The sequence below is a fragment of the Arvicola amphibius genome, chromosome 5 (genome assembly GCF_903992535.2).
Source record: "Arvicola amphibius chromosome 5, mArvAmp1.2, whole genome shotgun sequence".
In the NCBI taxonomy this organism is placed as follows: domain Eukaryota; kingdom Metazoa; phylum Chordata; class Mammalia; order Rodentia; family Cricetidae; genus Arvicola; species Arvicola amphibius.
This window is the reverse complement of record NC_052051.1, coordinates 21,450,068-21,475,924: the sequence shown is the minus strand read 5'-3', so window position 1 is coordinate 21,475,924 and position 25,857 is coordinate 21,450,068. Positions and strand designations below refer to the sequence as shown.

The following is a 25,857-nucleotide window of genomic DNA, read 5'->3' as shown; positions in this document are numbered from 1 at the left end:
GCTGCCACGGCATGGGATGCCCCAAAATATGTACCTCTGTACAAGTTCGCAGGGGGTGCAGCAGCTACCGGCCGCCCAAAACATACTCTGTGAAACAGGAACAACACACAGCAAAGGCGTAATACATATCCTGACATCTACTACACCTACTACTTTTCTATGTCCCCTGCCGAAGTTCTCCATTGGTTCCAACTTGCCTTATCCTTTGAAAAGCATTTTTTTTTCTTCTCTTGGGATCTTAGCCTCACGTTTGTCAGAAGATCATGCTGGGCAAGCTGAGTTGATAAGTTATACAATTTTCCCCCCTGTTGAGACAGGCCCTGCTATATAGCCCAGGTTGACGTGGCCTGGGACTCACCATTCTCCAGACGGTAGATAGACGAGGTAACTTTATTTTTTTCCATAGTCATGACGGTGGATGAGTTTACCATGGAGAAAAAAGTCTTGAGTAACTTGTAGGTTTGGGGCAGAATACACAGTCGCTAATTCCAGCGGGGCAGCCTGGGGCTCCAGGGGACCAAGGACCTGGCTCTGAAAGCGCGCAGGTAGCAAGGCCTCTTCTACTCGTCGCTCAAGGGGACTAGCCGCGGCTCACTCGGCAACGTCAACCCTCGGCTTTCCTCAGTCTCCACAGCGCCTCCTCGAGGTCAGAGCGCCTCCGCTCCGCGCTTGTCCCTTCTCGCTCACCCTACCTAGCGCCTGATCGAAGCTTTCCGTCACTTCCGCTCAGCGGAAGGCGCTTGCGCCGAGGCGTCGCCAAGCTTTCGGACAGCCGGCTGCGTGGCTGCCGATTGGCTGCGTGCGCACGCCGTAGAGGGCACGCCCCTCCCTCCGCGGCGCCTGCTCCGTGGAGCTAGTGAGCCGGCGGCTTGGCAGAGCGAGAGGCTCCTCGGCGTGCCTCTGGAGCTCATTGCTTAGATCGCCGCCGCCCCGCGCGCTGAGACCCGCCATCCCAGACCCGACTCCTTTTGGCTCGGCCCGCGCGCCCCAGGCCCGGCTCGGGCGGCGCGACGGGAGGATGAGCGGCGGGCGGCGGAAAGAGGAGCCGCCTCAGCCGCAGCTGGCCAACGGGGCCCTCAAGGTGTCCGTGTGGAGCAAGGTGCTGCGGAGCGACGCGGCCTGGGACGACAAGGTGCGGAAGGCCCCGCGAGGGTGAGGGTGCGGGCTCAGGAGAACGAGCCCGGGTGTCCCTCGTCCCGGCCGGGCGCGGCCGTGGGAGCGGGAAGCGGGTGGCGAGGGTGCCGGCGTGCAGTGGACAAGTGCGGGCCAGAGCGAGGGGAGCCTCGTCGTCCTCCGCCGTTTGCCCCGCGGGATCCGGAGTAGTGAGAGCTTCTGAAGACTGCGAGCGTGCCGGGTGCGGAATCCCCAAAGTGGGTTTAAGTCTCCACATCGGGAGGGGTGGTACATTCCCTCCTCGATTGGATGAAAAAGACGAGATGCCCCGTGAGAGCCGGGTCTCAGACCACCTTAGGAGGGTGGGTGTTAGGAAGAAGTGTCGCTAGACGTGGGTAAGAAGTGATTGGGGACTTCACGATGCTCTCGCTAGTCACCTTCAGAGGATCTGAGCGTGGACGCTTGCCACGTTTGCTCCATTCTGTGATCTCGAAGACTGTCACCCTGCAGATTCCAGATAGTTTGAAAAGAATGTTGTATTTGGAATCCTTCCGTTGTTTGAACTACTGAAGTTGGACTTTCTCTCAGTTCCGGGGGCGGGGGATGGGAAGCACTTCCTGAAGGTGCCCTTGGCCTGCCCCCAGCCCTGCCCAGCTCTTGCAAAACCTGCAGAGTCCTTATGATCTGCTGTGTCATTTTTTTCCTTCTGCTGCTTCTTCTCTGGTCCAAGGACTCGTATTTGGAGTCCAGGACAGTTCACAAACCACCAGTGCTCTTTGTGCACACGCCTGAGGCACTCCGCTTCCCACACCACCGTGCTTTCCTTCCTGGGTGGCACAGAAAGGGGTACTGAGGCTAATAGCCCCCTGCCCCAGACTGTCTAGTCTAGGACTTGCCTGGTAAGCGAAGGGTTACTAGTGGCCAGAACACAGTGCCCACAGTCCCTGCCTTCTTGCAGCCTCTTTTCAAGAAGTAATGGTTTCTCTAATCCCCTAATGTCTAAATACATTGTCTTTCACCACACTTTAGTAGAACTCATGACAGAACCACATACGGGGGTTAGAGAGATGGCTCAGAGTAAACTTAGAGTACTGCTTACTTGGGCAGAGAACCTGGGTTTGATTCCCAACACCCACATGGTGGTTCACAGTGATCTGTAACTCCAATTCCACGGAATCCAAGACCCTCCTTCTCCATCCTGAGCCCATGGGCTGCAGACACATATGTGGAACACATGCATACATTCAGGCAAAACATCATACATACCAAATAAAATGAACAAATTAAAAAAGAACCACATACTAAGCTGGATCGTAGTGAGACGCGCCTTTAGTCCAGCACGCCACAGCCAAGGCCTGATTTACATAGCAGATTCCTGCCAACCAGGGCTACATAGTGAGACTGTCTTGGGGGAAAAAAAGAAAGGGATCTATTTAATAAACTTTCATTTCTTCACCTACAGCTCTTCTGTGGCAGCCACTCCAGATAATGCATACATTGTGTCTCTTTTATAGGATGAATTTTTAGATGTGATCTACTGGTTCCGACAGATCATTGCTGTGGTCTTGGGTATCATTTGGGGCATTTTGCCCTTGCGAGGCTTCTTGGGAATAGCAGGGTAAGTCTTGGGTATCTCACACTCTTGTAGTTTTGTCTGAGGCGGGATCTCACTTTTGAGCTCAGCATGTGGTGGTTCTCCTGCCTCAGCCCCATAAGCAGCTATGCTCAGGACCCTCATTCCTATTTTTATTTTTGTAAGGGACAAGGTCTCATGTAGCCCAGGTTGTCACTTGAACGCCCGTCCTCTCGCCCCGACTTCCCAGGTGCTGTTGATGCTTACGGGCATGTGTCAACACGCTTTACTCTTGGTTTCTTTTCAGATGGAGGCTCCATTTTCCTTATGACTGACACCATGTGCATCTGACTGCTGAAGCAAAGTCAGCATTAGCACTCCTAGGCCTGGGGCAGTGTTCATTAGCTCTCAGGCCCAGGAGCATTTCATGGCAGGCTGCTGTCCTGAATCTGGGCCAGTCTATGCATTCGTGGGTCTAATGTGACTCCTTGCAAGTGGTTACTGTACTACTGTGGGCAACAAGTATTCTTAATTGTGGCCTGACCTTGGTGCCTGTGGTAGTTTAGGAAGTAGAGGACCTTTGTAGTTGGTGGCCATTTTTTAAGCTTTGTATTTTGCCAATGTATAGCTCTTGGCTTTGGGCAGGAATTACTCTCATGTCCCTACGTTTTAAAAGTACCACCTTCACCCCCACCCCAAGTAGGAGGCTTGGCCTTGCCCGTTTTACTTTACTTCTGGCCAGTGCAACATCCTTGTGACCCTGCTCATGCATGATTCAGGTTAGCAAGTTACTGAAAACAAGCCGGTGCCCATGAAACTGCATTTGAAAGACTTAAAACTCCTAAGTAGGAACTATGAGCAAGCTCTTCTGCAAGTGAGGAGACTTGCCTGGTCTCTTTACCCAGGAATACAAGTGAGCACTCCTGTGTCTCACCCCTGCCAATGGAAAGCCATGCTGGCTGTTCGAGGACTGACGGTGTTTCTTACCAGTTTCTTTAGAAAGTGAGAAGTGAGTATGTTTCAGAACCAGATTGGAGAATTTCTTGGACAGTATTAACCCAAAAGTATATAGTAGTCCCTCCTGCTGACAGATCTATTCTAAGACCCTCAGTGGATACCCTCAGCCAGTTATATAGCTTTTAGAAAGTTCAAGTTCTGGGGCTGGAGAGATGGCTCAGAGGTTAAGAGCACTGGCTGCTCTTCCAGAGGTCCTGAGTTCAATTCCCAGCAACCACATGGTGGCTCACAACCATCTGTACTGAGATCTGGTGCCCTCCTCTGGCGTGCGGGCATACATCGAGGCAGAATGTTGTATACATAATAAATAAATAAATCTTTAAAAAAAAAAGTCCAAGTTCTAAGTGAGGAGCTCGGCACGATGGTGCATACATAACTGTAATCTTTGTGCGTAGGAGGCTGAGTCAGGAGGCTCTCTATGAGTTAGGCCAACTGGGCTACATAAGGAGTTCCTGGGCCAGTCAGTAAGGGATACAGAATAAGACTGTCTCAAAAAAAAAAAAAAAAAATCAAAACACATTTTAGGCAGTGGTGGTGCATGCCCTTAGTCCCAATTTTACACGTCCACTCTGATAAGATCATGCACAACAAGATGAGCTGTGGTGTTCACCTTTAAACCCAGCACTCAGGAAACAGGGGCAGACGGATCTCTTGAGTTCAGGGCCAGCCTGGTCTACACAGTGAGTTTCAGGACAGCCAGGGCTACACAGAGAAACCCTGTCTCAAAAAAAAGAAACTAACAAATTTTTTTTCAAATTAAGAATCATGAAAGATTAACAATGGTAACTAATAAAATAATTATATCAATATGCTGTAATAAAATTATATGGTCCTTTCCTCTCTCAAAATACTTAATTGTCTTATGCTACTCCTGCTAGTGATAATGTGAGATATTTGAAGAAAGTACTTCATGCTTTTATGGTGTATCCAGGTTGCTGGCATCGGTGTTCTCTAATTTTGAGGCCATTACTAAGTAAAGCCAGGGTTGTTGGGCACAAGCCCTGATACTGTTACAGTCTGATAACCAAGCCCCTGCTGTTACTGAGAGGGAGGGAGCACATGCCGTTAGGATGCTGCGGTGAAGCAGGGCAGTGTGAGATTTCACACACTGCCTAGAGCAGCCTGTAGTTGAAAATTGGGCATTTCACTTACATGGTACATGATATGTTTATTTCTGGAACTTTCCATTTGTCCGTGTTGTTGGTAGATAACTGAAACCACACAAAAACTGAGCAAGGATGAACTACTTACTATTCAGTGCCTCTTAACTAAAAGGTTTTCTACATTTTTTAAACTGAGCAATGCACTGTACAAGGAAACCATTAAGAATCCCTGCTGTGTATCATCTTTGTTATTGTTTATTTTTTGTTTCTCGGGATGGGGTTTCCCTGTGTAACAGTCTTGGCTGTCCTGGAACTCGCTCTGTAGACCGGGCAGACCTCAAACTCACAGAGACCCTCTGCCCTCCGAGTGCTGAGATTAAAGATGAGCGCCACCACCCATCTTGCTGTGCATGGTCTTAACGGAGTGAACATGTAAGACTGTTTGGGGGTGGTAGGATATCAGACCTAGGGTTCATACATCTCTTCCTAGGTAGGACAAGGTAGAAAGAAAGAATAGTGTGAGCTAAGAAGGCGGCAGATAAGAATAATGGCAGAGGAGGAACTTGTCCTAAAGACCAGAGTAATTGGAGAGCCACTGTGTGGGGAAGGGGCGGTGCGACTTCAGAGCTTCTGCACCTGTTAGTCTTAAGGGACTAACTTAAGTCTTTGGTGTATGGTTCATGCACATGGTGTGCCATGTGTGTACATTCAGAGGCCTGAACAGGATGCTGGTGTCGTCCTCTTATTTGTGCAATGTTGCCTTGTAACAGAGTCTCTCACTATCCCAGGTTAGTCTGGCTTGCCAGCTATCTCTCAGGGTCTGGCTGTCTGCAACCCTCCAATACTGGGATAACAGGCATATGTTGACTGGGCTTTTTATGTGAGTGGTAGGGATTTGAACTCAGGTTCTCATGTTTGGAGAACCAGAGCTCTTAACCACTGAGCTTTTACCACAGCCCCTAAAACACTTTTTTTTATTTTGTTTTTTAGATTTATTTTTATTTTATGTGCATGTTTTGTCTGTGTGAGGATGCCCTGGAATGGGAGTTACAGACAGTTGTGAGCTGTCATGTGGGTGCTGGGAATTGAACCCAGGGCCTCTGGAAGAGCAACCAGTGCTCTTCTTAACTGCTGAGCTATCTCTCCAGCTCCTAAAAAAGTTTTTTATTACACTCTTCATGGCATATGTGTGGCAATCAGAGAATTGCTTACAGGGGTTGGTTCTCACCTTTCACTGTGTGGATTCTGTGGTTGAGCTTGTGCCAGGCTGGCTTGGCTACAAATGCCTTTGTTCACTATGGTCCTCCTGTAAGGTTGTGTTGTGGTTTCTGTTTTTGAGATGGGTGTGTTAACTTTGCAGCTCTGGCTGTCCTGGAGCTCACTTTGTAGACCAGGCTAATCTTGAACTCACAGAGATCTCCTGCTTCTACTTGTCTAGTGCTAGGACTAAAGGCATTTGCCACTATTCCTGGCCATTTTGTAGCATTCTGAAAGGATTGCTCTGAGATCATCCAGTCTGGGAATGATCTAGCAAGTAACAGCGTAGTTCATTGCTGGTCTTACTGTGTACAAACAGCCTTAAAGAAATCATAGGCAGTGATCGCGCACGCCTTTAATCCCTGCACTCAGGAGGCAGAAGCAGGCGATTCTGTGAGTTCCAGGCCAGCCTGGTCTACAGAGTGAGTTCCAGGACAGCCAAGAACAGCTGAGACTACAGAGAGAAACCCTTTCTCGAAAAACAGCAACAAAAAACCACTTCATAGAAAACTGCATTCAGGTTCTTTAGATCTGTTTCTGTGAAGCTGTATAATCTCGGGCTTGCCTAAGATCAGTCTGCTCATCGGTAAAACAGCAACAGGGGAGTGCCCACAGGTGAATTCAGTGATGTAAGTAAATTGCTAAATGCGGACTTCTGTTCATCCGGCATTCCACTGGTCAGCTCACCACTATAGTTACGTGATGAGATTTATAAAAAGGAGTGCACTTTGGACTGGCTCATCCAGTGCTGCCACCATCCATGCTTGCCTGATTCTGGGATTCAGTCCCACACTGTCAGCACAGCCAGTTTTTCACTCTGGACAACCCTACCCTCTTTTGGGTTGGCACTTTCCACCTGCTATTGGAAAGGAAAGAACTTTGTTTATTTTTCCATGACCCATCCCCAACTTCCCTTGCTTGAGGCATGACTTCCTAGTGCTCATTTCTAGTGAATTTCCCTTCTCTCTCCAGAAACTTTTTGGCTGCCCTCTGTCTAAGTCCCGTCTTACTTTATTTCATTCTGTTATGGCCCTCAGCATCAGTTACCATAAAACTTCTCATGTTTCCTTATCTGTGATTTGCCCAAGAATGGCTGACAGCTGTTTTGTATACTAAGTCTTTGCGTTGACGGCCCATCTCTGGGTCTCTCAGCTCAGCACATAATCCATATGTGCGCAGCTAATGTTTAACTTTTCTAAAACTGGTGTTTTCTTTTTCTTGTATATATTACATGCATGTATTTTGTGTGTATGAAGGGGGACACCCATGTAGAAGTGAGAGAACAACTCACAAACCTTACTCATGAAGCCTCTCACCTCTCCTAGGATACCATTAATTCCACCAAGTACCAGTGTACTTGCTTAGGTCACCAGTCTGTGAAACAATCTCTGCATCCCACCCCTGCCGCCCCTGTTCTTTCTACTCATGTGCTCCAGTTCCTACATCAGCTCGTACATGATAGGACTCAGGCCTGCAGGGGAGATCATAAAAGTTTCAATTCCATTCTCATTGCTGTTCCGAGCCACCTAATAATAGATGGTAAGCTGAAGGCAAAGGTGTTGTGTTCACCAGTTCATTGAGTCAGTAACAAGCAGTAGAAGTTCATGAATGACCTTTTAGGAATTATACAGAAACAGTACTATTGCTTGCTTTATCAAGCAATTAAATATGTCTGTCCCCTGACCAACACTCAGTTGGAGCTTTGCTGAGGCTCATGGCTGGTGTAGTTCCTGTTTGGGGTAGCATTGCAGCCATTGTGATTTCTTAAAGGAGGTTAAGAAATTCTGTGTTCTTTAAATTGGAGAGTGGTCTGGGTGTAGTGGTGTATGACTTTAATCCCAGCACTTTGGAGATAGAGGCAGGCAGATCTTTTGTGAGCTTGAGGCCAGCCTGGTCTGGAGTTCAGACCTGCCAAGGCTACATTGTGAGACCCTACCTCAAAAAAACAAAAACAAGTAGATTGATGAATTGGGCAGTGTTGGAGATGGAACCCAAAGCCTTGTGTGTGTTAGACAGGTACTCTGCCATTGAGACCCCTGCCCCATGCTTTAGATATTTTATCACATGCTTTTGACTAAAAGTAGTTGTTCCTTAAATATCCAGCTTAGGTGGGAAACTCCACTGGTGATCTAGACATTTGTGTGTATTCTGTTTACCCCTCCCACCACAATAACTAGCCAACCCCCACCCCCCATTTTACAGATGAAGGAGTTGAGGTTCCTCTGGAGAAACTTACACATACTCTCATAACGATGAAGTAAATAAATTGGCCTGTTTTCCTAAGCTTGGAGCTTCTCTCTCCAGGTCATCCCCTGCCTGGGTGGGGAGACAATACCCATAAGCAAAGAATACATTGGAACTCAGTGCCCTAACAGCTGGGAGAGCGTGCAGCTTCAAAGCTTATGGTTGTGTTTGGTGCTTTTCCCCCCCACTCCAGATTCTGCCTGATCAATGCAGGAGTCCTATATCTCTACTTCAGCAACTACCTACAGATCGACGAGGAAGAATATGGTGGCACATGGGAGCTCACCAAGGAAGGGTTCATGACATCATTTGCCTTGTTCATGGTATGTGTAGCTGAAGTTGTACAGCAGCTTCTGTTCATCATGAGCTGTCTGTCATTCAGGGAGCACACTAGTTGACTTAGGCTATATGGTTGGGCTACACAAGGAGATCTCCAAAAGATGTGGTCTGGGGTGCTGTACACTTGTGTAAATCCAGGGCCTACTATCAACTACATATTAGAAACTGGGAAATGTTTTAATGCATATTTGTGGAGCTGGGGGTAGTCATTCACAACTATAATACCAGCAAGGTGGATTATAAATTTGAATTCAGACTGAACTACATAGAGAGACCTTGTCTCTAAAAGAAGAAAACCAAAAATGTAGATAGATATGTGTATATTAAGTGTACACATTATTCCTAGTAGGAGAAATTAAACTACCCACGTGTCTGTTATCTGGAATATGAAATGTTTTATATCCATACAGTAAAACATACTTTCTGTGGTATTGCAGTATAGGTGAACCTTGAAAACATGCTAAGTGGAAGAACCTAGACATAAGAGGCTGCGTGATTCCACTTAGTGAAATGTCCAGAATATACAGGGCCATGGAGACAGAAAGTAGGTTGGTGATTGCCGGTAGCCGAGGGGAGGGAGAGATGGGAAATGACAAGTGACCACGGCCTTCTCTTTGGTGTAATGTTTGGGATTAATGATACTTAACTCTTTATGAAATCCTAAAGACCTCAAAATTATACACTGCCTTTTTCATGGGGGAAGAGGAGCTGCTATATTGATCCAGGTGACAACACGAAACTTGCTTGTGTCTCTTCTAGGTCATTTGGATCATCTTTTACACTGCCATCCACTATGACTGATAGCGTCTGCTCCCATCTCTTCTGTCCAGTCCGAAGGACCCTTTTATTACAGCACAGACACATGCTTGTTGGGGCACTCCTACCACGTGGAACTGAGAAGGCCCATGTCTTTTGGACTTAGCATCAGCGTGTTGGGCATTGGTGTTTTCTGCAAGGGTTGTGAAACTTTTCAAAGAACCATCTGCCTTTGGGGAAGCATTTCTGAATTTGTCCATCGCCAGCCATTTTTTCTTGGATACCATCATGTAACAGCTGTTTGCCAAGTGGAGCTGCTGTTTAATCTGATCCGCCTCTGGATCCGGATGAAACATTAAATTGTCTTCCTTAGTTCTCCGTCAGGTGTACAGTTTTTAAACTATCAGTGGCATCTCTCAAGTCTTCTGAAAACACATGTGTGTGATCCATAGCGCAGTATGGGCAGCCGTCTAAAGTTTCCACTGTAGAGTGTTTTCGGATACTTGAATAAACAAGTCTAACAGAAAGTGTTGGCATGCCTGCTAAACTAAAGCCTTGCTTATCTGTCCACCGGCACTCTCAGAACCTAGGAAGAGTGTCAGACAGCCCCAGCTTTCCTCCTCCCTCTCTGCTCCCATAGCCACTTCAGTCAGGCCTCTTTTCTCTTTGGGGCTGGAGTTGGTGAGGCTTACTGCTTTGGCTGATGTTCTGGCCCAACGCTGAGACAGGTGGGACTTAAAGGGTGTCATATTGTGTTTGGCCATTAGATGGCAGCACAAGGGTATGGCTGGGCTGTGTTTGGATGAACACTGAAGTAGAGATCTGAGAGTTTGGCTGTCAAGGGACTTGATGTGAGAGATAATGGGAAGATCTAAATTGTTGGTCTTGCTCTGCTTGGGGGTAAGGTAATATGGTGGCTGCTGTGTTAAGCCATCAGGTGCTCTGCCTGTCTTTGTCTTTGCTTTGAGCCATGCTACTGTCTGAGATGTGTTTGCATTCTTAATGAGTCTTGTAAATTTCCCCAATAGTTTTTCTCTCCTTATGCTAGTGGTGATCTCTGCCTTTTTGTCGGGCTGATTAGCAGTCGTAATGGACATCCTTCTTAGGAACATCAAACCTCAGAGTAATTTACTCTGTAGAGGCCTGGCTTTGTCTTGAATTGTAATGCACATGGACTAGAAATTAAAGGCAGGGTTGAGGCCTTGGGAGGAAGATAATTACTTCTTACAACTTGAGAGGAAGGAGCAGAAGGTCCATGTGGGACCCTGGATGTACCTGCGTCCCAGCTTTCCCTCTAGGGTGCTTCATCAGGTTTGACCGGATTGGGGTCCTGGATGAAACAGCCTTGGTTCCCCTTTTACTTTCTGTTTGGACTAGGCATCGTCCAAGGAGTTATCCTCAGTGAGGCTGATGTAGGAACTGAGGGATTCTCGGAGCCCTTCACTAAGAAGAGATGCCTCCCCGCTGGCAGGCGCTTCCAACAACAGGCTGCTGTGGATGGGGGAAAGCGGGTAAGGGAGCCACTTCTGTGCTTGCCACACAGTTCACCACCCCTACAATGGCACTGTGGAACTCCTGCTGACAAACTGGCTCCTTTTTTTTTTTTTTTTTTTTTTTTTGAGACGGTTTCTCTGTGTAGCTTTGGGACCTGTCCTGGAACTCACTCTGTAGATCAGGCTCTCCTTGAACTCACAGAGATCCGCCTGCCTCTGGCTCCCACACTGGGATTAAAGGTGTGTGCCACCATTGCCCAGCCTGGCTCCTCATTTATTAACTGATCTAAGTCCATCTTGACCTTCCTACTCAAGACTATTCACCCACGCACTCCAACCTTCCTCTCCCCCTGGCTGCCCAGAGGTCCATGCCTGCTTTTTCCTTACTAACCACTGCTCGAGCCTGGACTGGGCTCTGGAAGGTTCCCTGGATGTAACAGGCCCATTCTGGGTTGTGAATCCACGTTTTGTTCTGCCTTCACATGTCCAGGACTCCCCTTACCTGTCCAGCTCCTTCCAGTTGAGTGATGCCGTCCGCACGGTCACAGGTAGAGGTATATCTTTGCCAGGTAGTGGACCAAGCTTCTGCAGGACACAGGGCTCCTTTAGCACACAGCAGATGTCATCTGCCAGCTCTAGGAAAGAGACGCAAGCCCTTGATGTAATACCTGCCCTGGCAGTGTCTGTGCTTAGCACATTAGGAACGTGGTCACCAAAACGTAATGGGAAGTGAAGTCTCAAGGTATTGGTCTCAAGACAGCTGAGATGTAAAGTTCATCTGGGGCTAAGTTATATGATACTGAGTTCAGTGTAAAACTGAGAAAAGCAAGCTGAATGGTCAGCCTGTGGCCTATCTGATCTACTGTGGGGAGCCACCTTTGTTCCTTGTTGTTACTGACTTCGTTTTTTTGAGACAGTTTCTCCATGTAACCCTGGCTGTTCTGAAACTCAGTCAGTAGACCAGGCTGACCTCAAACTCAAAAGGTCCGCCTGCCTCTTCCTCCCAAGTTCAGGGATTAAAGGCCATCATGCCCAGTGAGGTTTTCCTTATCTCTTTGACACTTGGTTACATACAGAGTGGGCACCAGAAATGCTCAAGATTGAATTGCACCCAGGAACAGCACGATCTGGTTCATGTGATGAGAACTTGCTGTAGAGCACTTTGATTTGGACCACCACCGTGGCAGTGAGATTTTGGCCAAACTCACAGTTTCTAGTCAGTTCTTTGTCAGCATGGAATAGAGACGGCGCTCACCCACATCTCAGCACCAGGGCTGCATGGGGATAGATGGAGGGCATGCCTCTTCTGCCTAGATAGCCCCAGCAGGTCAGGGTTCTAAGGGCACAGCTGACAACCTCCTAGCACCCTCATCCAGTCCGCCATGGAGAAAAAAAAAGGATGTCACACCTGAGTAATGATCCACCAGGGCCTGGAGTGAGGGGAAGGTGAGGCGTGGTGAGATGTACAGCCAGCCGTTGTCAAGGCGCTGTATCCTGTAGTGTCTGATCCGGTCCCAAGATGCTGGGCGACTGAGTCGGATGGACAGGGAATAGCAGCCTGAGGAAGAAAGGATCCAGTGATAGATCTGAGGCCCCGCTGGAGACCCAGCCCCACCCAGGTTGGAAGAAGGAAAAAATAATGACCACAGCCCAGCCTTCAAGGAGGTGTTGAGGTCAAAGGCAAGACAACAAGAATTAGTTGTTATAGATAGGATTCTGTGGTCCTCAGGATGGGTAAGTTGTCAGTGAACCTTAATATTGGCTGTATAAAAGACTCAAGGACTGGAATGTGAAAATGTCTAGTAGATGTCAACATGGTCAGAGAGAAAACCACCTTGGAAACAATTTGGTGTTGAGATCTTCCTCAAACCCAGCAGTCCCATCTCATACACAGGAGAAAGACAGCATTGCTACCAATAGACGCCATATTCACAAACCCCATTTGAGCTTTATGTACAATAAAGTGCAGAGGATGTAGCTCAGTAGTAAAGCATTGGCCTAGGGTGCACACCACTCTGTGAGGTAGTCTTCTCCCTCACACAAAGTAGAATGGAGCTTTATAGAATGCAATGCTGATTGTTTAGCCTAGAGTATAATCCCAGCATGTGGACGGTGGAGGCAGGAGGCCCTTGGTTACATGGTGAGTTTGAGACCAATCTCAGCTTTGTGAGACCGTCTCAAAAACAAAAAACAAAAGAATGAGCAGCAACAAGTCCAGTGTACGTTCAGTAAAGTTCAGAACAGTGAAGGGTTTTGCACAGGGACACTTACACAGCAAGGTTATGAAGAGAGGCAGTTGCTCAAGGCCAGCCTGGTAACCGTCCCAGGCTAGTCAGGGCTACATAGGAAGACTGTCTCAAAAATAAATGCCAATCCTAAGCAACTGCTGCACTCTTTTGGTTATAAGGCATCTGTTTCATAATGCAGGCTGCCTGGTTCAGTAGGACCTGTGCCACCCATGCCCACCAGCCCTGTTGCTAATGCATACCACCTAGCCACATGGTGTGAAGGGGGCTAGTGATTATCTCAACAGCTCTGATCATTCAGGTAGTGAACCATGTTTGGCATGCAGCAAGCACCCATTATTTTCTGTATTCTGGCCCTGTGTCCCCACTGTTCCTTTGTGGTAGTTTGAATAGGAATGGCCCCCACAGGCTCATATATTTGAATGCTTGGTCATTAGATCACTTCATTAGGGAGTGACACTATCAAGAGGTTTTACCTTGTTAGGGTAGATGTAGTCTTGTTGGAGGAAGTGTATCACTGGGGGTGGGTTTTGGGGTTCCAAATGCTCAAGCCAGGCCCAGAATCTCTCTTCTTGCTGCCTGCCAACCCAGGACTCTCAGCCCCCTCTCCAGCACCATGACTGCTTCTGTGCTGCCGTGCAGCCCACCATGACAGTAACAGACCAAACCTCTGAACCTGTTAGCCAGCCCCAATTAAATGTTTTCCTTTATAAGAGTTGCTGTGGTCATGGTATCTCTTCAAAGCAATAGAAACCCTAAGACATCCTTCTATGTGGAACATTCTACCTGAAAGATGCATACCTTCCCTTAAAGAAGGAAACCTGATGGATAGTTCTGATTTATCCTGCCATCTTCCCATTTTCATAGACAGCCTTCATCCACCCACCCACCCATCCATCCATCCATGCATCTACCACCCATTCACCACTAAGCCCCAGACTCCAGAGTCACTGACTGCTTCCTCTCCTACTATCTTGATTTGAATCTGAAATGCCTTCACAGAGCCCTGGAGTGAAGGCACAGCTCCTGGCAGCAGTATTCAGAGCTGGGGCCTTGGGAGGTGATGGGATCATGAGGGCTCAGCCTTTTCCCAGCAAGCTCTTCTGTTCCATGGCTGCCACAAAGTGAGCAGCTTTTCTCCACACTCTGACCACATTCCCTTGCCACAGGCCTAAGCAGCTGGGCTAGGTGACTGTCAGCAGAAACCTCTGACACCAGGGGCCGAGATCAACCTCTTCCTCTGCCAGCAGCGGAAAGCCCTACTGTCCACGCTCAGAGCACACCTGGACTCTGACCACATCTCAACCAGACAGAGCTTGTGGCTGCTTCCTGTGTAGCTTCCCACTTCCAGTTTATCACATAGACCAGTAAGTCACTCCTCCTTGGAGCCCTCCCTATCACACTTAGAAACAAAGTCCGCATCTCCTTTGAAAGGCTTCGCAGAATCTGACCTCTCCTTGGACCTGCTCCAACCCGCTGGCTTAGGCCCAGGAGCCCCACAGACACACCCTCATCTCCGCTTAACGTGCTGGGCACTGTCCGCTTTGCCACTGAGACTGTGGCTAGGATCTTGTATTTTATACCTTGGATTTTGAGTGTCCTGTTGGTTGACTTTTTGACAGAAGCTCACTACATAGCTGAATCTGGCCTTGAACCTTGAGCAGGTCCCCTCTTCCTCCGCCCCGGCCTCAGCCTCCCAGTGCTAGAATTATAGTGAGCCACTTGCAGACTCACTGCCCTTGGATTTCTTGTAGAAAACACACACTGAGCATTTGCCCATCTGCCTGAATGGATGAGGGAGCTGGTGGTGTGCGAGGCAAGTCTGGGCCTGTCTGGCAGTCTGGTATTAAGCATGGCTCTCTCCTTCCTGTCTGGAAGACAGTTTACTCCAGCTCTCTATCTGCCTATCTAGGCAGACTCATTCGTTTCTCCAACAAACATCTGAGCCCCTACCTACAATGCCGGACTTTGCACAGGCCCAGACGGAGATGTAAGGATGATAGGAGCTATCTGCCCGCCCACCTCCTCACAGGGGTTGTCCTTGATAGTCCTCAATAGACAACGAGCTCCATTGTTCTCAGAGCACAGCTTTCAACTTTGTTGCAAGAAACCAGTTCACTACAGCTGCAAGCTGTTCAAGATGCTGTGGGAGCTTCGAGGAAGATGGGCAGCCTGGGGAGGCGACAATGGCTTGGACCATGAAGGATGAGTGTATATTTGCCCAGGGGAGAAGTCAGGGTGGGGGTGGAGGGTGGCTTCCAGGCTGTGGGACCACGTGCCAGGAAGTGGAATGGAAAAAATGAGTACCTGGTAGGCAGTGGAACTAGAGGGCACAGAGGGCCTAGAGGATGACCTGCCAGACCAAAGGCAGTGTAGGTGGTCCTGGGTGCTCTAGCAGGCTTAGGCACTCATGCCCAGAACTTCTGGGATTGGCCATTCTAGTGGTGCTGGGAGAAGCAAGGGATGCCATCAGGATCTACCTGGGGGAAATACCTGGCAGACCCTGCCTGCACTTCCTCCACTGAGGTCACGAAGGAGCCAATGGCCTAAGAGATGCTGAGCCCTAGGTCCTCCCATCTGCAGCTGGAGACTGGGAGCCACAGTGTGGAAAATGTGACTCAGCCACCACTAGGGAAGTGTTGGCCACTGCAGAGTGGGCAGAGCTGAGCCCAAGGGGAGCAGCCACATCTTGCTCACTTATCTCCCTCACTGAATTCAACACAAAGAGGGCATAGGGTGCTGGCCAGAGAGTGAGGGAATGCTGCTTGTTGGAACCTGTCCTTAATCCTGGGACAGCTTTCCGGAGCAGTCTTGTGACCTGTGAAGTGATTAGGACCTCCTTCATAGAGCAATACTCAAGCCTGGCTCTCCCCAGGCCTACAGCATAGCCAGGTAAGTTAGAGAACTCTGAGAAGGTGTGGAGGGTGGCTGAGAGGGTGTTCTTGAGTGCTCAGGGCTGCAGGCTTTCCTTGCTGCACACACAGGCTCCACTTCTCTGGAATCCCAGCCTGATTCTGGAATCAGGTACAAGGGCCAAAGCCTGTGATACCACTCAGGTGGAAGCAGGAGGATCGTAAGACCTGCCCAGGCTACAGAATGAATTCAAAGCCAGTCTGAACAACTTAGTGAAACCCTGTCTCCAAAAGTATCTGAGGATTTGGGTTTGATTCCCAGTACTGCAGAAAAACAGGAGAAAGGGTGATCCTGATGTCACCCAGTCAGTGGTTACGATGTCATATGTGACAAAATGCACAGAATATAAGTAAAAGTCTCTCTCTCTCCCCGTGATCGACAGGCAACATGACTCCTCTATTACTTCCTTCTGGGTTTTCCTCTGTCACTTTGAAAGCACACCCCTAATATATCTGTAGTGGCAAAACCAGTACTGTCACCAAGTCCAGAGCATCCCAATGACCCCTGTGCTTCAGAGAGCCACACTATGACATCATTCAGGACCCTAGAACTTAGTATCAAATTTCACAGTCACCCAGGATATACTTAAGTATCTGAAACAAGTCCGACTGCCCCCCAGCACCTCCGACTCCAGCATATGCCAGGGATTTCTTGCTCTACTTCACTACAAACATGCCCTGTCCGGTGAGGGGGTCTCACCCCATGGCACCCTTTCAGATTCCAGATCCTAGGACACATCCCTGACCAATTAAATTGGAAGCTCAAGCCTGGAGTGCAGGCATTCATGTTACAGGCTCCTCTGGGGTGATTCCAATGTGCAGTTAAGATCTAGGTCTCCAAGCCAGCTCCCCAGGCCAGCAGTGTAAGAGAAGAGGATGTTCAGGCCTGGCCTCAGGCTTAGCATGCTGGGTGTGGGGTAGCCGGCCCGCAGGCACATCTGTGCATCCCTGGACAGAGACCCGCCGGTCTATAAGCAGTGAACTAAAGTGATCTTTCCCAGGCTAGGTAGGGTATGCCCTTCAGCAGTGCTGTCCATAGGAAGCCTTGGAGAGACAACCATTCTACAAGGGAAGTTTTTGTTTGTTCTGTATGTGTAAGCTAGCAAGCCCCAGGGATCCTCCTGTCCTGCATCCCTACTACCAAGATTACAAGCATACACCACCGGGCCAGACATTTTACACGGGTGCTGAGCCTCGAACTCAGGACTGAATGTGACTGAATGCTTGCTCCTCTGGGCTCTTTCTCCCAAGTGCTGGGATTACTGGCATGAACCACAGTGCCCTAACACGGGGTCTTCTCTTTCTGATGAGAGTTGTTTCCTGAGTGACCCCCATTAGGTGCTGGCAACAGGGATGCTGGTCCTAGAATTCCTGTGGATCCTTCCAGATCTTTGAAGATCTTCACGGATCCTCTTGGCTTCTACATGAATTTTCCTTGTGATAGCTCCTTCTTAATCAAAGGGGAGGGATAATGGCATATGGGGTGGTCAGTATGCTCTTGGGACTGTACCAGGTCAGAGGTGGGGTGGGGTGCTAAGCCCTGAGCACTTCCTGTGGCTTTTCTAGCTCACAATTGGTAGTTCTGCAGGGCTTCTGTCTCAGTCACCACCACTGAGGTTTCCTGTGCAGCTGCCACACTGGAGCCAGGTGCCCCACCACCACCCGCAGCAGCAGCCAATGGTGTTTATGAGGGTGAGGGGCTGGGGGAAGGTTAATAAGGAAGCTCTTGAGGGAAGTGCATGCAGGGGGGAGGTGCAGAGCAAGGACCCCCCCCCAACAGACAGCCCATGCAGTAAGCTCAGTCAAGACAGACACGGGTCTGTCTGCACTGCAGTGACTCCTCTCTAGACTGTCACTAGCAGACTCTGTATTTTTGACCCTTTAAGTCTTTCTCGGGTGCATGACTTGTGATGAACATTTGCCAAGAGATCCTCTCATGTTCCACCTTGTAAAGAAGGGTTCCCACTGCTGGTCTGAGTAAATCCCATGTGTTTTTTTTTTGTTTGTTTGGTGTTTGTTTTGTTTTTCATGACAGGGTTTCTCTATGTAACAGCCCTGGCTGTTCTGGAACTTGCTATGTAGACCGGGTTAACCTCAAACTCACAGAGATTTGCCTGCTGAGTGCTGGGATTAAAGGCCCAGCAATCCTAGTTGTCAAAATATAGACAAGACCAATTTTGCTCTGTTGTCCAAGGATCCTCATGGAAGCAGCGTGGCTCAACTCCAAGCCCAGATACCCACTCCACAAAGTCTCCCGCTGATTGTTCCAGGTCAGCTGTCTTTTCTTTGCCCTCACAGCCTGGCTCCACCTCAGGGCCTTTTACAGTCAAAGCCTCACTGGACTCAAGAAACCTCCGCTGACCTTCAGGAGTGGCGACAGCGTTCCCTCTAGCCTGAGCCTCACTCTGGAGAGGTGTCTGCTGGGGGCTGAGTTTACCCACCTCTCCTGCTCTGGCTCTCTCGGATGAGGAAGGCCCCTCCGGGGTTCCCAGGCAACAAGAGCAGTTCCTCAGCTCTCTCCCTGCTCAGGCCCTCATACAGCCACCTGGGGGAGCAAGGAGAGGAACAGGTTAAGCTTGTGGGCTTTAATAGAATTCTATTAAAAGGATTTAATACGCCTCTGCCTGACCTTGACAAGCTCTTCCCTCCCTTGCCTTCTGTACTGTGAAGAGCAGGCCTCAGAGGCTCAGAGATCCCTCCAAGAGTTGCTCTCAGGGTCCTGACTCCAGAGACTTTGGGGGAACAGCCCTATGAAGGCAGGGTCAGACTTTCTTTGCCTGGAGACTTCATTACCAAATGTCTGGGAGGTAGAGGGTGGAGGAGGGACTGTGGGGGGAGGGCGAGGCAGGGCAGCACAGGTTGCCCCAGCCTCTGTCATCACTGCCCAGTCCTCCAGCTCCACTGCTGATCCACACGCCCTTGCAGGCTTCAGGATGACCTTATAGACTATGTCTGTCTCCTACACGTCCCCTTCAGGGTTCTCTACACCTGATCCTGGCCACCTTCCAAAGGCCCACACCACAACACCTCAACACCTCAACACCACAACGGGGCCTTCTCTGGGCTCCCAAATCTCATGGGCTCAGCTGAACAAGACATGACAGTTGTCTGCTCCTCTGAAGGCCAGGGTCCAGGCTCTGTTCAGTCTGTAGCTATGCATAAAGAGGGCACTGTGGGAAGAGTATAGGAAGGTCCTCAAGGTGGGACTAGGAGGGGTACTCACCCATGGGAGACTTTAGCCACGTACACACTGGGGATGTGGTACTCTCTCCCCGAGACTTCCGATATGACTGTCCACCAATCTCCATCCCTGTGGAGAGATCACGGAGGACCACCTTCATTTGGCGTCTGCAGGGGCTTCTCCAAGTGGAACCTGTAGCACTCTTTCTACTCATTTCCCAGAATCCCCACACCAGCTAATCTAGGCTCCTCCTTCGGTGAGGGCCTAGCAGGTGCAAATGATCCATGGTTCTTGTTCCAAGGCCTGACCCCACTCCCTCTCTCCCTGTGAGTGCGTCAGGCTGCCAGAAAACCACCCAGAGATACAGTCACATGGGAGCTTTTAAAAGTGGCCCTGTGCCTTCCTGCTGGCAGTGGAGGGCTCTCTCCCATAGTGCCACCTCAGGACCCAGTGTGTAGACTTACTCAGAGACGATGGTCAGCGGCTCCCCAAGTCTCAGAGACAGTCCAGCCTGTGCACCTGCTGGAAAACTGCCCAGGGCCACCGCTGTGACCTTGCTTCTCTCTAGAGAGAGGGATAAACACATTTGCCCCCTTGGTCAGGTCAGTGCTTCCTCAAGGTGTGAGTTAGTAGATTCTTGCCTTGGTCTGGCTCCCCTCATTCACCTTTCCCACAGGTACCTTGAAGCGTGTGCATGCGTGTGTGTGTGTGTGTGTGTGTGTGTGTGTGTGTGTGTGTGTGTTAACCCCAGAGTCTGAAATGCTCCCAGCAGGCTCTACAGAACCTGGAAGAGCCCACATAGCTTTGGGCGTTCCCATGAAGGCCTTCAGTGCATGTGTCTAGAGGACCAGGCTCCTGGCCGAGCCTCCCTATATGTATAACTTCTACAGAGACCTTGATGAAGGATTCCACAACTGGGAAACTAAACACCTACAGGGCTGGGGATACAGCTTAACAGAGGAGCATTTGCCTAGAATGTGCAAGGCCCTGGGTTCCATCCCTGGCCCCATGACAAAACAAAACAAAAACCCACAGTAGCTAGAAGCCCCTATCAAAACAGATCTGAGTGGGCCTCTGAAAGGGGTGGTGGGACCACACACAGCTCTGAGGGCGTGGCTGGGAGGAAACTCAGGAAGGCTAATAGCTCAGCCTGGGGCCCCAGGAAGGAGGGCGAGCTAGCACCAGCAGTGACCTGCGGTGAGCAGACAGAAAGCAGGGTCTGTGAGCTGAGGCTAGCCACACACCTGACTCTGGTGTCCCTATTACTCCTACGTCAGGCCCCTGTGGAGATGCCCCTGTGAACAGGCTCTGTAAACCCAAGAGCACTGCACACAGGAACAGGCTGGTCTCCTAGTAGCCTATGTCCAGGGCAGTGAGTGAAGGCCTGTGCTGTCCCTGAGAGGTGCCACCAGAGGCTGCTATTGCAGGCCTGACAGGGCAAGTGCCCCATGGGAGCATGTGACTGAGAGTCCTGATAACCCTGACTGTACCCCACACATGGGGCCCTACTGGGGTCTTCCTCCATCACTTTAACACTGCCCTGACGTCAATGTGCCTAGTCATCTCCACTCTGCAGAAAGGTCTCAAGGCTTTGGTGTGGCACTCAGCAAGGGGAGGGGCATATTCCAATTCCATACCACCCTGTTCACAGGCCCAGGCTGGGGAGAGGGGAGAGTGAGGGGCTGGCTGACGGCTGCACCTCTCAGGACAGGACGGGCCCCAGCTTCCTGGGAGGCAGACTCCAGTGGAGGAGTGACTGGCCTGAGTCACGGAGCCAGAGTGAGGCTAAGACACGGGTCACCCTAAAAATGGCTCTGAGGACTCAGTGGGCATGAAGTCCAGTTCGGAGGTGGGGCATCAGGCGGCAAGCAGGGGACCCCCACTTTCCTCACATGAGCCCGCACAGTCTAGCAACCCCTCCTTAAGCTTGCAGGGCCTGTAGGTGTCTGTTGAAAGCTAAATTGCCGACCTCACTTTTCCTTCCTTCCTCCTGTCCTTTTTTCAGTAAGGGTCCCCAAGAGAGGGACTTGCTAGCATATGGACGCAGGATGCCAGGAAAAGTAGTCAAGGTCAACGGGAAGGTTCTTTGTCCCTAAGGAGCTCCCAAAGTACCAAGGTCCCATAGGACTCTGGGATGCTTTCAAGAGGGAGCTGAGGCTCCTGTGGGGGAGGATATACAAGGGTCCACGAGATAGGTAGGGGCTGAATGGTCTCTGCTGTAGGTAGGAGCACCCATTATTACCACGTCTTCTCTCTTAAAAGGTTAGTAGAAACCCTCACAGCAGGAAGCTTTTCAGATGGAGGGGGTGTCCTTTCCTGCCCAGAGTCTGGTGTCCCTGCAGCTGGGAATGCCTGATGCCTCCCTCCTATGGAGGTCTCTCCTCCATAAGCTTGGAACAAAGAAGCTGGTAAGGTTCCTTGCCCTCCTGAGTGGGCAGTCTCCCGAGTAGCTCCCACTGGCCCAGTGGCCCACCTTCACACTTCTCTTCTTTAGAAAGGCTACTCTGACTTGCCCCTCCGCACGCTTTCATCCCCACAACACTCGTCACAAACATAACGTGGCTGCCACTCAGTGGTTTAGCTTCTGTCTCCGGGCAAGGACGGGCCCATATTGTCCATTGTGTCTTCAGCTCCTGTCACATAGCTTGGCACCTGGCAGAGCCTCAGTAAGCTCCAGATGGAGCCTGGTCTGGGGGACAAATGGCTCCTAGAGTGGGCTAGTGAGAACTCATATTCCTCTGGGATGAGGAGCTCCACTGAGAGATGGCCTCCCTTCCTTGGAGGCCATATGGAGGGAAGAAAAGGTTCTCTGAGCCAGGTACATCTTCCAGGGGTGGTCACTACCCTCGGAAGCACCAGGATGACTCAGCAGCCTGCCACCTGCCTCTGACTCAGTGGAAAAAGGGGCGGTCGGAGTGGTTTTCAGGGCTCTTCCTGCAGGTCTCTCACTGTGGATGAGGGGGCGCCCAGGGTGTCAGAGTGCTGGTAGCAGGGAGTAGGGGCTTGAGTACAGAACAGGAAAAGACACTCTGCCACTTTAAGGGATCTGGGTGTTGAGGAACAACAGTTTGTGCCTAAGCCCAGATGCCCAGCCGTCTTGGCTCTGCAGTCTCTAGTGTAGTTATTAATCATCCCTGCACCTCTCCTAACAGTGCTTCTGGGTGTGGATGATCTCCTTATCCGTGATGGCTAATTCTCTGGACCACCATGGCTCCACACAGCATTTAGATAGTATCTGGTCAAACCAGTCTGGATGTTTCTGTGAGGAGTTTCCAAACAAGGCAAAACCCCACCCCTATTGTGAAATTAAAGACAGGCCTTTTAGTGTAAGCCAGACTAGACATAAACCCACAATTCTCTTCGCCTTCTAAATGAAGGAAGTATAGGCTTGCATTGCTGCAGCTAGCATGATGCCCAACTTCAAACACATTTTTGTGCATGTGCTGAGGATGGAGCCACAGACTCTAACCCCGAGGTCTACTTCCAGCCCCTCACATTAATGTTCTTACCACTATTGCAAATTCAGCAGAAGCTGGGAGCTTGTGGCTCACTGGCAAGAGTGGTCATGGTTCTCACTGAAGTTTGGGGTTGTGTTGGGGTTGTTGGCCAAAGACCCACAGGTGATGAGCTCTAGGTCCCTAGACCTGGGAAGGGCCTTGTGACCCCACAGACATAACTTACCTGCTTGTATGGACACAGGTCCCTCGCCTGGACCAGAGGAGATGGTGCTGGAGCTTGTGGGAAGGCTTTTCCCTCTGCTGGGCCAACTTCCCATCATTCCTCAGCAGACTCTCAGGAGCACACTGCTGAAAGAGACCTGAAAAGGGTGCTTGCTGCCGTGGGGACACAGCCCATGATCCCAGCTAGGACCCGACACCTAGCCCTCACAGGAAAATGACCTGTCCATCAGGGCCATGGAAATGGCAGCAGCCCAGCAGCCAGTCTCTCGTCGTCACGGCGTTGGACTGACTGACACAGACACCAGCTGAGGCCGCAGCAAACAGAGGTGATTTCTCTGTATTCCATCCTTCCTAGGCAGTGGTTGGGCTCCATTCAAGTCTTCCAGACCTTTCTCTTGTGTTCCCTCTGGTGGGCTACCCTGTCCTTTTTATTCTCCTTGGGTCTTTCTGGACCCCACATTTTCTCAGAAAGTTTCCCAGGAATCTTTAGCCTTTGCTAATCCTCCTGTGACCTCCTGTGGCCTGAGAACAATTCCTTAGGCCTGGGATCACATTCTGCTAGCTGGTAGCAGGGATAGTGTCAAGACACTGATCTCTAAGCCATACCAGGGACCGTGGCTAGGGTTAGAGAGGAGCTAAGGGGGAGCCAAAAGGCCTTGGGATGGGAGTCACAAGCTGAGGTGACACTGAACAGTTATTGGTGCAAACAGCCAGGAGTCTGTCAGTCCATGTGACACAGCAGTGACTTGCAAGGCTCGGAGGTACCGACTGTCACTCTCACTCTTGGTGCCCCTTTTCCTCATCTGAGAAGTGGGGTAACCACACCCAACATTTGGGTCTGGTAGATAATGCCCTGGAAAACGAGCCCTGGGGCCATACTTCCTTCCTGGTTTTGAAGAGCCTGTTACAAATTCTTCCAGGAGCACTTCCTTTTTCACTTATTCTGTTGTGTTCCTGAGAAGTTTTTGTTTTGTTTGTTTTTTGTTTTTATGAGACTATGAGCTATAGGACTGTGTTCCCTAGGTTGTTCCCCCAAACTCTTGGGGTCAACTGGTCCCATTGCTTCACAGCCCTGTGACTGCCAGCAGGCTCGGTAGGAATGTTTGTTCAATCTGCCATTACCCTACAGTTCCATGTCCTGTCCTCAGCATTGTGAGGTCCACCGAAGGCTCTCAACACACATCAACAGAACGAACCAAAGTGAGCAGAGTGTTTGCACAGTGTGCTATCCTCGGACTAAGCACATCCTTGGTTTCTAGAGAAATGTTGATTTTTCCAATAATTTCTATTAAGTGTTTCAGTGATGGGGGCTGGCTCTCTAATCCTTTCCAGATATCTCATTGATTATAGTAGGACAGGTTATAATCTCATCTTTTTGGTTCCATTCAAATGCCATTCACTGAGTTTGTTTTCTGTGCCAGGCATGGCCAAGGGTTTAAAGTTGGGAGGAGCATCTCACAAATTAGCATGGGGGCTCAGTGGGCATATTCCTTGTCCTAGGACCACACGCTGCCTGGATTAGGGTGTTGTCCATCAATGCCATGGGATGACATCCATGTCCTGGAACAGTCCCCACGGAGTGGAACCAGTTTTGCTGGGAGGACCGCTCCTCTGTGCCAGCTCCCACTCCTCAGCCCACCTGTCCTGCAGCCCCGTTCATCAGCTGGAGAAACAGTGCTATGCTCCCTCAGTGCCGGAGCTCAGAGTCCGCAGCAGAGCTCAGGAGCACCAAGCAGGCTGGGGCCCCACGACTGGCTCTGGATGGCCCCTTCCTCTCAGACTCTGGGGATTGGGTGGCCTTGGTGAGGGGGGTGGTTCTGCTGCCTCCTGAGGGCTGGGATTCACTCACTACCAGGAAAAGTCTTCCATTTCAGCTGCCCACGAGTATGAGGTTCAAGTTTAGTGCTTGGCTTTACATCTGCGATGGGTAGCATGGGTGACTAACTCAGACCAGCTGTGTGACCTCAGGCAAAGCATGCAGCAAAGCATACAGCCCATAGCATCTCCTGCGATGAAGGATCATAATACTGACTCCAGTGGGCTGAAGGGAGGATTAGAGGTGATTAACTTCCTGACTCTAGCTCAGCAGGGTCACAACCTTTAGGACCCTTGGGTCATAAGGGCCCTGCTCTTTGCTGGACACATCTCCAGGACTCTGCGACTTTCTCTTCCTGGTTTGGATAAGGCACGGTAACTAGTGGGGAAGATGAGGCCCAGGCAGTGGCAGTGAGACCGAGGATAAATAGGTGCTACCCACATTTACAGAAGAAATCGGATCGCTTGGTATATGTTGCCCTGGAGCCTGACCACAAAGCTCACTCCTAATCCCAGAGGAGACCATTCTTTCTCATTTGTCCCAAGTCTACCAGAAAAAAAAAAAAAGCAAGCATACTTACAGGTTTGTCATCAGAAGTTTGGTGAGGGTACTTGAGCAACTCTCACTTCAGCCTGACAGGTCAGGCCTTTGCAGGTACTAAGTTAGGTGCCATTGTAGATACCAGCACGCTCAGATCTCAGCCTGGAGGATCACCAGAGGTGTTCGGAGTAAGCTGGGGTAAGCTTAGTCTTGTTAGTGGACAGCCATTTCCACAATCCTGGGGCAGGCGCCCTTTGCTTCTCGGGGAAACCAGACCAGGCTGTCCTAACCAGCACTGTGGGGCCAGAGAGTGAGGCCCAGGGATCTGAGCCCCTTGTAGACACAGATGTCGCTCCTCAGAGCTCCAGCTCCCAGCTGCAGACTCTGTGGTTCTCATAACCCCACAGCCTCCCCGCCTCTGTTTCCTCTGACGGCGCCGTAGACCATGGAGGCACCGCATTGCCCCTTTCCTGTTCTAGGGAGCAGCTGCCCCTCCCATCCTCATGCTGGAGGTCCTTCTTGGCTTTTTGAATCCATATGGTCCAAGGAATAAAGAATGAGGAGGGATGAACAGGAGCTTCCCATGC

The 25,857-nt window shown here is 50.1% G+C and overlaps 2 protein-coding genes across 2 annotated transcripts; one reads left to right on the top strand and one right to left on the bottom strand.

Annotated features, from left to right (window-relative positions):
• The first annotated feature begins 830 nt into the window (after positions 1-830).
• LOC119814186 (respirasome Complex Assembly Factor 1) lies at positions 831-9,929 on the top strand. The gene is made up of 4 exons (XM_038329615.1): positions 831-1,132; positions 2,628-2,731; positions 8,501-8,630; positions 9,406-9,929. Exons 1-4 carry the CDS (start codon positions 1,019-1,021, stop codon positions 9,445-9,447), a joined length of 390 nt encoding a protein of 129 aa, XP_038185543.1. The 5' UTR covers positions 831-1,018; the 3' UTR covers positions 9,448-9,929.
• An 827-nt stretch (positions 9,930-10,756) lies between these two features.
• Sla2 (Src like adaptor 2) lies at positions 10,757-25,631 on the bottom strand. The gene is made up of 8 exons (XM_038329611.2): positions 25,311-25,631; positions 22,916-23,051; positions 19,699-19,798; positions 19,277-19,363; positions 18,495-18,598; positions 12,304-12,453; positions 11,398-11,530; positions 10,757-10,893 (listed from the first exon to the last, which is right to left on the bottom strand). Exons 2-8 carry the CDS (start codon positions 23,010-23,012, stop codon positions 10,776-10,778), a joined length of 789 nt encoding a protein of 262 aa, XP_038185539.1. The 5' UTR covers positions 23,013-23,051; positions 25,311-25,631; the 3' UTR covers positions 10,757-10,775.
• Between the last annotated feature and the right edge of the window lie 226 nt (positions 25,632-25,857).

Coding starts and splice junctions, on each gene's coding strand:
- Sla2 (XM_038329611.2), bottom strand. CDS start 23,012: ATGATGGGAAGTTGGCCCAGCAGAGGGAAAAGCCTTCCCACAAGCTCC. Junction 12,454..18,494: donor AGAGAGCCAGAGCAGGAGAG/GTGGGTAAACTC, acceptor TTTCTTCCTCAG/GCTGCTATTCCCTGTCCATC. Junction 11,531..12,303: donor CCTGGTGGATCATTACTCAG/GTGTGACATCCT, acceptor TCTCTTTCCTAG/AGCTGGCAGATGACATCTGC.
- LOC119814186 (XM_038329615.1), top strand. CDS start 1,019: ATGAGCGGCGGGCGGCGGAAAGAGGAGCCGCCTCAGCCGCAGCTGGCC. Junction 1,133..2,627: donor ACGCGGCCTGGGACGACAAG/GTGCGGAAGGCC, acceptor TCTCTTTTATAG/GATGAATTTTTAGATGTGAT. Junction 2,732..8,500: donor GGCTTCTTGGGAATAGCAGG/GTAAGTCTTGGG, acceptor CCCCCACTCCAG/ATTCTGCCTGATCAATGCAG.